Consider the following 13,464-nt stretch of genomic DNA (forward strand, 5'->3'; position numbering starts at 1 on the left):
AGGATTTAGTTTCAATTTTAACTAACTCCATGCTTGATCTGACTCCAATTTCAAGTGATCATTAAACTTAGACAATATTTATAATTAAACTGATCACAGATACCGATTGTACATTAACTTAGATATTTGATTATTGCGAAAATCCCATACTTTCAATTATTCGTTCATTAGGGACTAGGTATCGCATAGGAATTACACTTCGGACGATTTTTTAGTGAATCCACGACACATTTACTTCGTTACATTTACTTGAGTAAATTTTTTGGGTAAATAATACTTTTAGAGTATATTTAAAAATGGGTACTTTTAAGTATATTTTTAGTGAAAAAATGGTACTTTTACTTCGTAACTGTGGGCGACGCTCCTCTCGTTATTTTATCTTAATGCAATACAAGTTAAAAATCCTTCAATTTATTCCAAACGCGCCGTCTACTTTTTTTCTGGGCAATGAGTGATGCCCGTGCGCGAATGATTCATTCTTTGAGTCAATTCTGTTCGAAGGCTTGATCAGACCAGTTGGCAAACCAGTGAATCGGTTCGCGAATCAGTTTGAATGATTCGTTCAGTTCCCTGCCGCACGCGCTGAGTCGTCTGAAGCAGCTGTCACTCAGAGTTGTAACATCAGGAGCGCTGAAGTCTGGATCTACAGTCAGTTGAAAGCAAGGTGGGAAGTTGTGGCCTAATGGTTAGAGAGTCGGACTCGTAATGCAAAGGTTGCGAGTTCGAGTCTCGGGCTGGCAGGGATTGTAGGTGGGGGGAGTGACAGTCCAGCGCTCTCTCCACCCTCAATACCATGACTGAGGTGCCCTTGAGCAAGGCACCGAACCCCCAACTGCTCCCCAGGCGCCGCAGCATAAATGGCTGCCCACTGCTCCGGGTGTGTGTTCACGGTGTGTGTGTGTTCACTGCTGTGTGTGTGCACGTTGGATGGGTTAAATGCAGAGCACAAATTCCGAGTATGGGTCACCATACTTGGCTGTATGTCACTTCACTTTTTTTTTAAATCTGCAAAGGCTATTGTTTGCTAGCTATGAAGATCTTTATTAGATGAACACCGCGTGTGCAATCGGTTCCATAGGTATAGATTACAGTACACGATACCACTATGACATTACCAGTTTGTTGTACATGTACCTTACACATTAAATACAATGTATAATTGATTCATTAAATAAGCAGAGTCACAGAGTATGAAATGAACACCCGCCAAACCCGCGTTAGTTCCAGGAGGAATGCCTAGACACAATTAATATTGATATTTTCACAATATTTACGCTTGCAGAAATAAAGGCTACATTTGTTTACATTTTGCAGAACAGACGGAAGAAGATCCGTCAATGTGCATTTGTTTTGTTATGTTCAGATGTTCTGTTGGTCATGTAAGGAGTTTTCACTCTTCTCCGTGTCAGAGGTTATATACATATATACATTTATAATACATAATTAATATACTTTAAAATATAATTTAATTCAGTGATGCAAATCAGAATTTTTATAAGCTGTTACTCCAGTTTTCAGAGTTGTATGATTCTTAAGAAATCATTCAAATATATTGATTTATTACCAGTGTTGTTGAAAAAAACCAGCATATGCTGGTTAGGTATGTTTTGATGCTGGTTTAAGCTGGTCCTTAGCTGGTCGGACCAGCATAAACCAGCAGTGAACCAGCTTAAATCAGCTCAAACCAGCATCCCATGCTTCAAAACATACCTAACCAGCTGTTTTTTTCAACAGGGAACAGTTTTGCTGCTTAATATTTTTTGGAACCTGTGACATTTTGTTCAGGATTCTTTTATGAATAGAATATGTTTGTGTATATATTTATATATATACAGTATATGTATATATAAATGTAATCTAAATATCTATAGATCTACATAAAAATAGACTATATTCACTATATGATCCAAAGTAACTAGTAACTAACTACTTGAGTAGTTTTTTTTTTATCCGGTACTTTTTTACTCTTACTCAAGTAACTATTCAGACTATTACTTTTACTTGAGTAAATATTTCTTAAAGTACTTTTACTTTTACTTGAGTACAGTTTTTGGGTACTCTACCCACCTCTGTTACTCAGAGGGTGCAGAGCGGTTATAATACCTTTAAGTGAGCTGCGCCTGCATACTCATAACAAAAAGTGTAATTTTCCCTATAACCACGAGAGCTACACCGTGTTAAGCCAGCGACAGTCAGAAATCCAAAGTCTCCTTCATGGTGCTCCCCATGGTTCATCCATTAGTGCTTTAGTGTGATCTGTCCTGAACTCAGATTTGCGGAAATACCCCTACCATTAATCTACTAGGAAAAATGATTTCAGAAGAGATCAGAATAAATCAAATATAACAATTTATTATTAGTCAGGTAAACGCATCGTGCCAATTACATAATTAAACAATAAGAAGCCAATTCAAAAATAAGAAAATACATAACAACAGTTGTTCAAAGATGCATCTAAGAGTAAAATGTTTACCTGAATTCAAGAAGAAAATACATAGTATGGAACATATTAAACACACTCCACACTACGGGCTGATCTGGCTACAAATCGCCCTGACTGATTTGCAACTTTCCCTTAAATACTACCAGAACAAAAGGCCCATAAACATTTATTCTCTGCCCCAAAACAGATTAGATCTGTGTATGGGGGATGAGAAGCCCCAGGAAGAGATGTTCTCGTGCCCCAAATGGTCACACCTGTAGAGCAATGTTTATCAGGTTTTGAAAGGAGACCGCCCACAACAGAGGTACAGAATTCACTTAAGTTTCCAATATTTCTCATAATACAAGTGACTACTGTGAAATTGAGACCAGTTTACCCATCACACCGAGACCTTTAAAATGATACCAAACATGAAAGGGTTAAGATCATTAATTCTTAAGATATAGTAAATATTTATGTAAGAGTAGCAACTTGAGTTCTTTCAGTGACCAGTACCATGAGTCCAGGGGGGAAGGATGGGTGAGTGGACCAAATGGTCTTTCTCTCAGATCTTCTTGTCTGATTAGAGAGTTTATTGTCTTGCGGCATGACATTTGCATTGTAAGGGTTTCTGGGTGTTTGGCTTCACAAAGAGATCAAAGCCTAAATGAAGAGTTTGTTTTGTGGCCTGACATTTGCATTGTAAGAGTTCCTAAGTTTTGGCTTCACGAGGAGTTATTTTCATAAAGGAAATAATTTAACTCCCTACACAATGACATCTCTGAATTCAATAATGAAATGCCTTTAACTGAAAATTGAGTGTTTAATCTTATCATTATACATTACTGATACTCTATCCTCCAATTTGATACTGTTAAGTGCTTTGACACAATCTGTATTGTTAAAAGCGCTATATAAATAAAGGTGACTTGACTTGACATGTATGTACAGTTATGATATGTGCAAATTTGAAATGTAAATAAGTATGTTAAATAAATAATGTATTATAGTGTTGTGTGTTCCGTGTTTATTGTCAAGTGTTCATGAGATGGATTGTCTGAGGGAAGAAACTGTTCCTGTGCTGGTCGTTCTGGTGCTCAGAGCTCTGTAGCGTCAACCAGATGGCAGCAGTTCAAAGAGGGAGTGTGCTGGATGTGAGGGATCCAGAGTGATTTTGCCAACCCTTTTGATCACTCTGGATGAGTACAGTTCTTGGAGAGAGGGGAGGGTTCAGACTCGTCACCGTCCTGAATGAGGCCGATGACTGTGGTGTCGTCTGCAAACTTTAGGAGCTTGACAGAGGGGTCTTTAGATGTGCAGTCGTTGGTGTAGAGGGAGAAGAGCAGCGGGGAGAGAACACAGCCCTGAGGGGCACCAGTGCTGGTGCGCGTGCTGGATAAGAATTTTCCCAGCCTTATGGACCTCATATATCTCCTTATTCAGGGTACGCCAAAATTCCGATTTCGGAGCCCTCCCCTCAGACAGCGCGCCAAATACGCTTAAACTTTATTCTAGTTATTATATGTAAGTGTGAACTCTTGAAATGCAATGTTTATATGCTTTGCAGCTTGAATTAGTAAAGACTGAGTTGCCTGTGTGTGCAGATGGACATCCATAACATCAACAGGAACTGTTCACTGAGCTCCTGCTGGTCAGCTAACACAAGGTGGGCTGTTTTTTACAGTAAAATTTACTGTTTCTTGGTAAAATTCAGATTTGATGTTCAAGCAAGCCTGTGTTCTCAGGTACATTTCTGTTGTGATAAGGATTCGTGGGAGGGGATGTCTAATAGGGTTCTGTCTGTGGGTGCATTCTGCGTTGAGGGGAGGTAACAAACGCAATAACTGGGATGGCTGCTGCTCAGAGTAAGACACCGGATAGAGGGGTGGGAGCATTGACTTTTTCTTCTTGGAACGTTAAAGGTCTAAACCATCCTGTTAAACGAAGTAAAGTGTTGTCTCATCTAAAATCTATGAACACTGATATCATATTCTTACAAGAAACACTCTTCAAAAATGACTCTCATTCCAAGCTAAGAGCCATGTGGATAGGTCAGTCTTTTCACTCTTGATTTTCATCCAAGGCTAGGGGTACCACTGTTATAATAAGAAAAGAGGTTCCATTCAAGCATAGGGCTACAATTGCAGATAAGGAGGGGCGATTCATCATAGTTGAGGGAGAAATGTTTTCAATCCATATAACATTAGTTAACATTTACAGACCAAATTTTGGTGATCCACATTTTTTTCAAAATGTGTTTTCCCGGATTACTGAAATTGAAATATATATTACATCTTCATGACTAGATACACAGTGAGTTTGTCTTTACTATACATGTTAGATGTGAGTCACTCAACCGGAGGGAATCCTGTCAGATCGTCCATCCTTTCAGTGAGTACAGGTCGGCCGATCTGGTTTCGTCCGTTAAAGTTAACCTTTTCAAATAACGCGGTCCCAGACAGTGAAATTAAGTTCCTACTCATCGAGTATGCGGTTTCGGATGCAGCTATTGTATTTGTCATTGAATCATTCATTCAAACCACTTTTTCATAATTTTAATATTAAAAATTGGTGTATTTAATATATATTTTAAATACATATTAAAATGTTTAATAATTCATTCAAATTAATTACTTTTAAATAGACTGCAGAAATAATATTTTGTAACACATTATTTTATTTAGTTCAGAATCGTGGGAGAATCGTTATCTCTATTTGAGAAAAATCGTGATTCTCAATTTATCCAGAATCGTGCAGCTCTGAGATGAGAAAGGAGCGGCATATAAACACACACAGACATGTCTTCTCTTTGTTGAAACAGAAGTAATGTATTAAGCATAGAGGAGAGAAAATGGACCTAAAGTATTGATCTCATCAGGCTCGTATTGATCCGATACCAATATCAACGTTCATATCGATACTATCAATATTAGGATCAATCTGCCCACCGCTAGAAGAAGAAGAAGGGTTGCTAATGTAGACAAACTCATTCAATCTCAATTATAATACTTCATGGCTTTTAGATATCCTGATTCAAATACAATCAGCAGACAATAAAAGTTTATAAAAAATATAAAAAGTAAAGATAACAATGTATTAACAGAAAAGGTAACATTTAATTTTCAAATACAAATGCAAGAAGCTAAGTAAAAGTGAAAACTAATGAGCTGGATCTCTCTCCTACTGATTTACAAGTATGGATGGGTCTCTGTAAGGTTTTAATGGTGTTACTATTCTTACAATCCTGCTTATTAAACATATTGAACGTAATATGAAACAACTGAACATAATATTAAACTCATAATAAAGCACAATGATATCATTTACATTGTGAAGTAAAATTATATACAGGAATGAAACTATTTGGACATTGTTCTTTGGGGAGGAGCTCCATCTTTGAGTTGATCTGAATCACAGTTGAATCTGCTGGTTTTGAAGATGTTTTGAATGTTTCTTTGTCATGTCATGCATCAGACCTGAAAGAGCTGGATCTGAAGATTATCTGCTTAATGTGATTGTTTTTGTATGTCTGTGTAGAGCAGATGAATGAGTGAAACGTTTCCCACATGCAGTGCAGTGATACGGTTTCTCTCCGGTGTGGATCCTCTCATGTGTTTTCAGGCGATCTGATTCTGAGCGACTGAATGTCTTGTCACAGTGTATACAGTGTTGATGCTTCTTACATCTGTTTCAGAGAACCAGTGGACAAATATTTCAATCAATTGCTCATGCATTTAAGTGGCACCGAAATATGCGTTATGATTCGGTTACATAGGTACCGGTGCCGTATTGGTACCGTGTTTCGTTACCCAAACCTAGTGATGCGGTTTCTCTCCAGTGTGGATCCTCTCATGTATTTTCCGACTTGATGAATCATTGAATCTTGTCACCAATCCTCTCATGCAGTTTTAAACGGCTCGTTGTAGTAAAAGTCTTTTCACACTCAAGGCACATGTACTCTCTCAGCAGTATGTATTTTCTGATGTTTTTTCAAACTTTGTAGATGTAAAAAACTCTTTCCACACAAATGACATGAATATGGCTTCTCCTTTGTATGAACTCTCAGGTGTTTCTTGAGGACTGAAGCCCACAAAAATGCTTTGCCACATTGATCACATGTGTGCAGTTTCTCTCTAGTGTAGGTGTTCATGTGTCTCTTAAGGGTTGCTGATTGTGAGAAACTCTTCCCGCACTGATCACAAGTGAACGGTTTCTCTCCAGTGTGGATCCTCTCGTGTGTTTTCAGATGTGTTGACTGACTGAATCTCTTGTCGCAGAGTGAACACTTGTAAGGTTTCTCTCCAGTGTGGATCCTCTCATGCAGTTTTAAACAGTCTAAAGTACTAAAAGTCTTCTCACACTCAAAGCACATGTACTCTCTCACACCAGTGTGTATTTTCTGATGTTTTTTCAAATGTTGTAGCAATGAAAAACTCTTTCCACACAAATGACATGAATATGGCTTCTCCTTTGTATGAACTTTCAGGTGCTGCTTCAGGACTGAAGCCCACAAAAATGTTTTGCTGCATTGATCACATGAGTAAGGTTTCTCTCTAGTGTGGATGTTCATGTGTTTCTTAAGGTTTGATGATTGTGTGAAACTCTTCCCGCAGTGATCACAAGTGAACGGTTTCTCTCTAGTGTGGATGTTCATGTGCTTCTTAAGGCTTGATGATTGTGTGAAACTCTTCCCGCACTGATCACATGTGTGCAGTTTCTCTCTAGTGTGAATGTTCATGTGTATCTTAAGGTTTGCTGAGTGTGTGAAACTCTTCCCGCACTGATCACAAGTGAATGGTTTCTCTCCAGTATGAACTCTCACGTGATGCTCAAGATCATATTTGTTTGTGAAACTCTTTCCACACTGAGTGCAGGTGAAAGATTTCTTGGGCCTTTTTTTCTTTAAATCTTTCTGTTTGGGTTTTTCTCCACTTCTAACATGATTTTTCTCCTCATTATCTATAATCAACTCTGAAAGAAAAGAAAACAGTACATTTTCATTAAACTCCTTAAAAAAAGTCAAGACATAAGAAATTGAAAGGGCATTAAAAAAAACCTGACCTAGTAGAAAGTAGACAATTGCATTATAAAATTGTAATCATTTTGATGCAATTATATAAATTATACATCCCTGAAACTTTCCATGAAAGACGTACACTGATCTTCAAATTATTAGTTTTAAAATATTATAGGCACAAATCTTGTTTCTATAAGAAGAACTATTAAATATGTTTGATCAACTACATGAAGGATCTGAGGATCGTCAAATACAAACTGTGTTGCATCAAGAGAGCAACCATACATTTGTTTTTATTTTATTAATTTAATCATATAATCATTTATAATAATTAGCCATTTATGTGATTTATTGTATATTTTATATAATTTACTAATATCATTTTATATGGTAATTTTGTTTTTATTTTATGATGTTTTTATATTTTATATCTCATTTTCCTTGCTTATGTATTTTCATTGTTTAATCTGATGATTGTGAGGTTTTATTAACTGTTTTGTAAATAAGAGATACGAGGGAATGTTTATGGAAACTCAAGGTTTATTATGGGATGTTGTTGTGTTTGGTAAAACACTACTTGTTGGATTTGTGCTGGTCAGATGAAGTCTGAGCATTGAAACACACACAACTAAGATTATTCAATAAACATTGCTCCTTTTTATCATCATCACTTCGTCTCCTGCTTCTGCTCTTCTCTGGCTTTGCTCAGTCAACTTCTTGGTTGATAAAAGACTGTTAATAAAGTTTTGGTACCAGACAAGACTTGATGTTAATGTGTTTTGGGTATCGACTACCCTGCTGACTATTTGTTCAGACACCAGACAAAATGCATATTTTCTGACAGGATCTGGCATCAAGGACTGGATCTTTATTGATTTTCTTACTTGCAGACAAAAGCGGTATAAACAATCGTACGTGACATAAACAACCCACAAAAACATAAATTAAACAAAACAGTTAGTCAATAAATGGTAACAACATAAAAGGTGAGTAAATACAACAGTATAAAGTTAAAAAAATATATATATATAAAATTATCTACACCACAAGTTTCCACTATGAGCTAAATAAAATTCACCGTGACCATTATTTTGTCTCCTCACATTACTACTACTATGGACTACAGAAATTCAAAAATTTTCCCCATTTCTCAAAATAAATATCAATCCTCCCATGCAAACTATAGGAGAGTTTTTCAAGGGCTGCCACCCGTCCTAAACCCAAAAATCGAAGGCCTTCCAGAAGATTTCCAGTTTTTTTACTATCACACGTATGATGCAGCTCTGTATCCACTCTGATTCAGTTTTTTTTTTTTATTAACATGACAAAGGTCGAGGGTCACCAAGAATGTATAAACTAGGACAGAGATCATACTGGGTCTGTGATATCTTTAAAATATAATCATGCACCTCTCTCCAAAAGTACTGGATTTCAGAGCATTGCCATAAAACATGAAGGGGGTGAAGCAAAGATACATGTAAGCATTTGTCTCATCTGTAGATATCTCCCGAACTGATCATTAGACAAGATACATTTTTGCTTAAGTCTCTCAAATGATATTAATGTATCATCTTTATACAGATCTTCCACACTGTTAAAAAAAAAAAAAAAAGTTGAGCCAACTTTAAATTTTAAGGCAACCAGCTTCAGCAGATTTTTGAGTTTGCTCAACTTATTTTTGTAGGAGATATTTGAGTTCTCAACTTTTTGTTGAATAAACTTAAAACAACAAGTTGAGAAAACTCAAATCTACTGAAGCTGGTTGACTTAAACTTTTTAAGTTGGCTCAACTTTTTATTTTTATTATTTTTACGGTGCTGTAAAAAAATCAAAAGTTGAGAGAACTTAAACGTTTAAGACAACCAGCCTCAGCAGATTTTTGAGTTCTCTCAACTTGTTTTAAATTTCCCTTAAAGTTGTGACGACTCAAATATTTCCTACAAAAATAAGTTGAGCAAACTCAAAAATTTGCTGAAGCTGGTTGCCTTAAAATTTAAATTTGGCTCAACTTTTTACAGTGCAGAATATTTATATTTTTTTATTCATCCATTCCTTCCATAACACAGGTGCTCCATCTATTAGCAACTTTGAATTGGCCCAAATAGCAGGTGAATGGCTTAAAAAAGGGTCGACCCCTAGAATACGAGAGGTCTTCCTCCAAACTGCTTGGCGATGTGAAATAATTGGACGTTTATGCACTGGTACTGGTAGTTTTATCATCAATATGGACTTAAATGGTATAAGTTTCCATGACTAGCCATGGGGGGGGGGCTCGCTCTGGAGGTAACATCCACTGTCCCAGGTGCCTCAAACCAAATGCATAATGGTACAAAGATAACTTGGGGAGACCTAAACCTCCCTTCTCGACTGGAAGCAGTAATTTCTCTTTTATTGTAATTTCTAAGTTTGCATACCCTGTCAAATATACTGAATATTTTGAATGAACAGAGACAGGCAGGGAACTTAAAACATAATTAATTTTTTAATACATTAACTTTGCCCCAAAGGGAAAGAAAAGGGGGTGCCCATCTTGCGGTGTCAGCTGACATTTTTTTTTCCAATAGGGGGTCAAGATTGGTTTTAACAATATCCTTAAACCAATGGGGAAAGGTAATTCCTAAATATACAATGCCCTTGTCAGGCCATTTAAATGAACAGGTCTGAAACAATGACTTTGGACAGTAAGCAGTCAGGGTTAGAGTCTCTGGCTTGGCCCAGATATGTTCCGATACCCTTTTTCCTTTCAAGATACCTAGGCTATGGGTCGATACCAAGTACTGATCCGATACCTGGGTGTGTGTCTGTATATACTAGAGATGCACCAATTGAAATTTTCTTGGCCGATTCCGATTTTTTTGTAAGTGTGACCTGCCGATACCGATTTTTACAGATTACGATTTTCTTTCTAAAAACTTCAGAGTTAAAATTTTAAATGAACAACAAATAATTGACAGCATGCACAAACAAAAATCTATCCTTTTTTTAAAGAAAAAAAATAAATGAATGAATAAATTACATTATAAAAATTATTAAATCTTACAATTGCCCCAATCTGGACAAAGTTACATATGTTTTTTCACTTAAACAACTCTCAAAATAAAGTGCTCTTTGACTAGAAAAGAGGTAGAAATAATTAACTGAAAAGGAGTTGCTGTATATAACAATACAGATGTCATTTCCCACTATGTTTCTTAAATTGTCATTTTTTCACTAACCTTAATAAATGCGTCATCTTTCACACCAAGTTCTTACATTGTCTTTAATTAATTCAGTTAGAATAATAAGAAACTGTAGGGCTGTAACCATTCAAATGAAATCAGTATCGACAAAACACAGAAGTTGCATCTGAAGTGGCATTAGATGTGTTTACACAGACTGTTTGTTGAAGCTGAGGTGCCATAAATGCATTTATACTGCAAAATTTTGAATGCATAAAGACTTTTATAAGATTAATGTTTTAAATATTTTTTAAACATACAAAAAATAATAATAATGTTGGGAAAACTGCAATGATAGTTTTAAATATAAAATGAGTGAGTCATTAGTCCTTTATTCAACAGACTCGTTCAAAAGAATGATTCACCTCTGATAACTTTTAAGGCTTATTCTGTGGCATTTATACGCTTCAGTACTATATGTACTATAGTCCTTTGCCACGTCACAAATTGTGACGTCAACACGATGTAGATTTTGAACCAGGAAGATGAAAATAGCACAAAAAAAGCTTAAAATTAAGCAGTTTTCTCCAACAGTTAAAATTAACGGATACTAACATGGTCTTCTATGACGTGCAACACAAACACCTCTGCTTTAAATGACCCTTTAAATCGAGTCGTGATATGGACTAATATCTGTAAATATTAAGCCGCAAAAATATGAATCCTGCATGTTCTGCATGTCTCTGTGTTAATGAATGGTGCAGACATGTGGTTTCGTTTACTACACACATACTGAAGTGCGCTGTGTTTTCAGCATCTACCTTCTCACTAAATGAGGACATAAACACATGAACAACATCCCCAGAACTGCTCTGAGAGTCACTTCATGAGCATTTGACCATTTCATTTGAGTAAAACTATCCTCATATCATATACATAGGCTACAGAAACGTAAGGCCATCATTTCCTGTTACAACAAACCAAAATCTAAATCTGCTTGAAGCGTTATAACCATCAGCACTATTAATAAAGAGAGAAAAATAAACAGCAACCTGTTTGTTGTTCAGTATCTTCAGTGTGTTTGATTCTGCAGGGTTCTGGATCTCTCATCTTCTCTCTGTCCTCTTTAATAAACTCAGTCTCTGCAGATTTCAGCTCTTCCTGATGCTCTGATGCTGTCTTCACTTGTAAACTGATGGGAATATTCCAGCATTTATTGGTGAATTGTTGTGGGAGGAGCTTCTCTGAGCTTGAACATGTGCTCCTGAATTCAGTCAGCAAGCGTCTGCAGTGAACAAAAACACTCATCTGAATGTCTCTAATTGGACATTGAATTCATAAGTTCAACAGACTCGCGTGTGATTGGTTAAAATGAGCAACACTGTAAAAACGCTTAATAAAATCATAGCGCAACATTGTGCAGATCTAAAATTTAATTTAACAGTCGTAATGGATTTAGTTTATCTGTACAGCAGTATTTGTGTCCGTGTGTTGCCATGGTTTCTACAAGCGGAAACTGAGGATAGTACAGATATTACGCCACCGATAGGCGACAATGACCAGGGACACGAGCCATTACTTAAAATCGGAAATTCTCTGGATTTACAAATCCTTGGGAACTTTTGGGATAACAAATACACAACTGCATGAAATAGATAACACTGTGCAAGTAGTTCTTGGATATTTTATTAGAAAAATCTTACATATTGTGCCTTTAAGTCTAGTCTCTGTGAATCATTTACTATACTGAACTTCTGCCTTACATCACGACTTAAGGGACCATTCTCAATTACTTTACCTCTATGTATACGTTGTAATTCACCAAAATGTTTTTATTATTATTATTATTATTTTTTCTTTCACATTCCAAAATGTTGTAGCTCATACTCAGTAAGTCGGGTCGGCCGCTAGCTTTTGTTTTATACCGTGGCTGGAATTTGCAGACGGTCCCTAAACAACAACAAGCGGATATCCAGCGGATATCGAAACTAAAACCAACTTTATCCCGTTATAAAATTAAGTGACTATAACAAATTTGATCTGCCAAAAATAAATCTCAAAATTGAAATAACGGTAACAAACTCGCAGCAGCAAAAACAAGGCAGTGTCTAACTGAGAGATACACGTTTAAGTAAAGCGGATTTATTTTCCTCATTTGTGAAACTATTTGTCCTGAACAACTCTGTATTCAACTCATCTTTTATGAACGGAGGAACATTAAACACAATATGATCGTTTTTAACGGTTGAAGGGCATTTCTGGAGTAAAAGTCTGTTCCTGCACTGAACACACGTGTTATTAAGTAAATCACTCCAGCGCTATTCATACGAGAAGCTGACATTTACCTCACATTCCTGCTTAAATACGCAAAATAATCCATGCATTATTACCAAAAATCAATTAATAGAGAAGAAAAAGAGGACTCACTCTCACCGTACAACCGACGCTTCCGGTCTGCCACTATTACTACTACTACTTCTTCTTTGGTGTTTTTTGGCGGCTGGCAAACCAGCTCATAGGTGCATTACCGCCACCCACTGGACTGGAGTGTGGATCAAGATATATGCATTATGATGAGGAGAGAGGAGAAAAGGCCATAGAAACGAAACAAAAACAAATAAAAATATTATTTATATTCTCTAAATTAATTCACATTCTTTTATAAACTTAATAATATCATCATATATCTTGTTTGCTGATTTCCCCAATAAACCTGATAAAGAAAAGTCATGGTGCTTTACCTTCTTCATTGACTGAATAAGGCAATATCTCTCGTTGTTGTATTTTACACATTGAAGTAGTGCATGTTTAACTGTTTGGTCTGTACGATTTACACAGAAATATTAAGTAGCACAACTGTTTTCAAC

At 36.4% G+C, this 13,464-nt stretch overlaps 1 protein-coding gene across 3 annotated transcripts; it reads right to left on the bottom strand.

The window, feature by feature from the left end:
- Nucleotides 1–5,170: 5,170 nt before the first annotated feature.
- Nucleotides 5,171–13,139, bottom strand: LOC131536518 (zinc finger protein 239-like). Of its 3 annotated transcripts, none has more exons than XM_058769502.1 (3): nucleotides 13,025–13,139; nucleotides 11,650–11,882; nucleotides 5,171–7,393 (listed from the first exon to the last, which is right to left on the bottom strand). In XM_058769502.1, exons 2-3 carry the CDS (start codon nucleotides 11,705–11,707, stop codon nucleotides 6,366–6,368), a joined length of 1,086 nt encoding a protein of 361 aa, XP_058625485.1. In that variant the 5' UTR covers nucleotides 11,708–11,882; nucleotides 13,025–13,139; the 3' UTR covers nucleotides 5,171–6,365. The 3 variants fall into 3 exon arrangements, with proteins under 3 accessions (XP_058625485.1, XP_058625486.1, XP_058625484.1); XM_058769503.1 differs by having other exon boundaries at nucleotides 13,031–13,129; XM_058769501.1 differs by having other exon boundaries at nucleotides 12,943–13,040.
- Between the last annotated feature and the right edge of the window lie 325 nt (nucleotides 13,140–13,464).

Source organism: Onychostoma macrolepis, chromosome 03 (genome assembly GCF_012432095.1).
Source record: "Onychostoma macrolepis isolate SWU-2019 chromosome 03, ASM1243209v1, whole genome shotgun sequence".
Taxonomy (NCBI): Eukaryota; Metazoa; Chordata; class Actinopteri; order Cypriniformes; family Cyprinidae; genus Onychostoma; species Onychostoma macrolepis.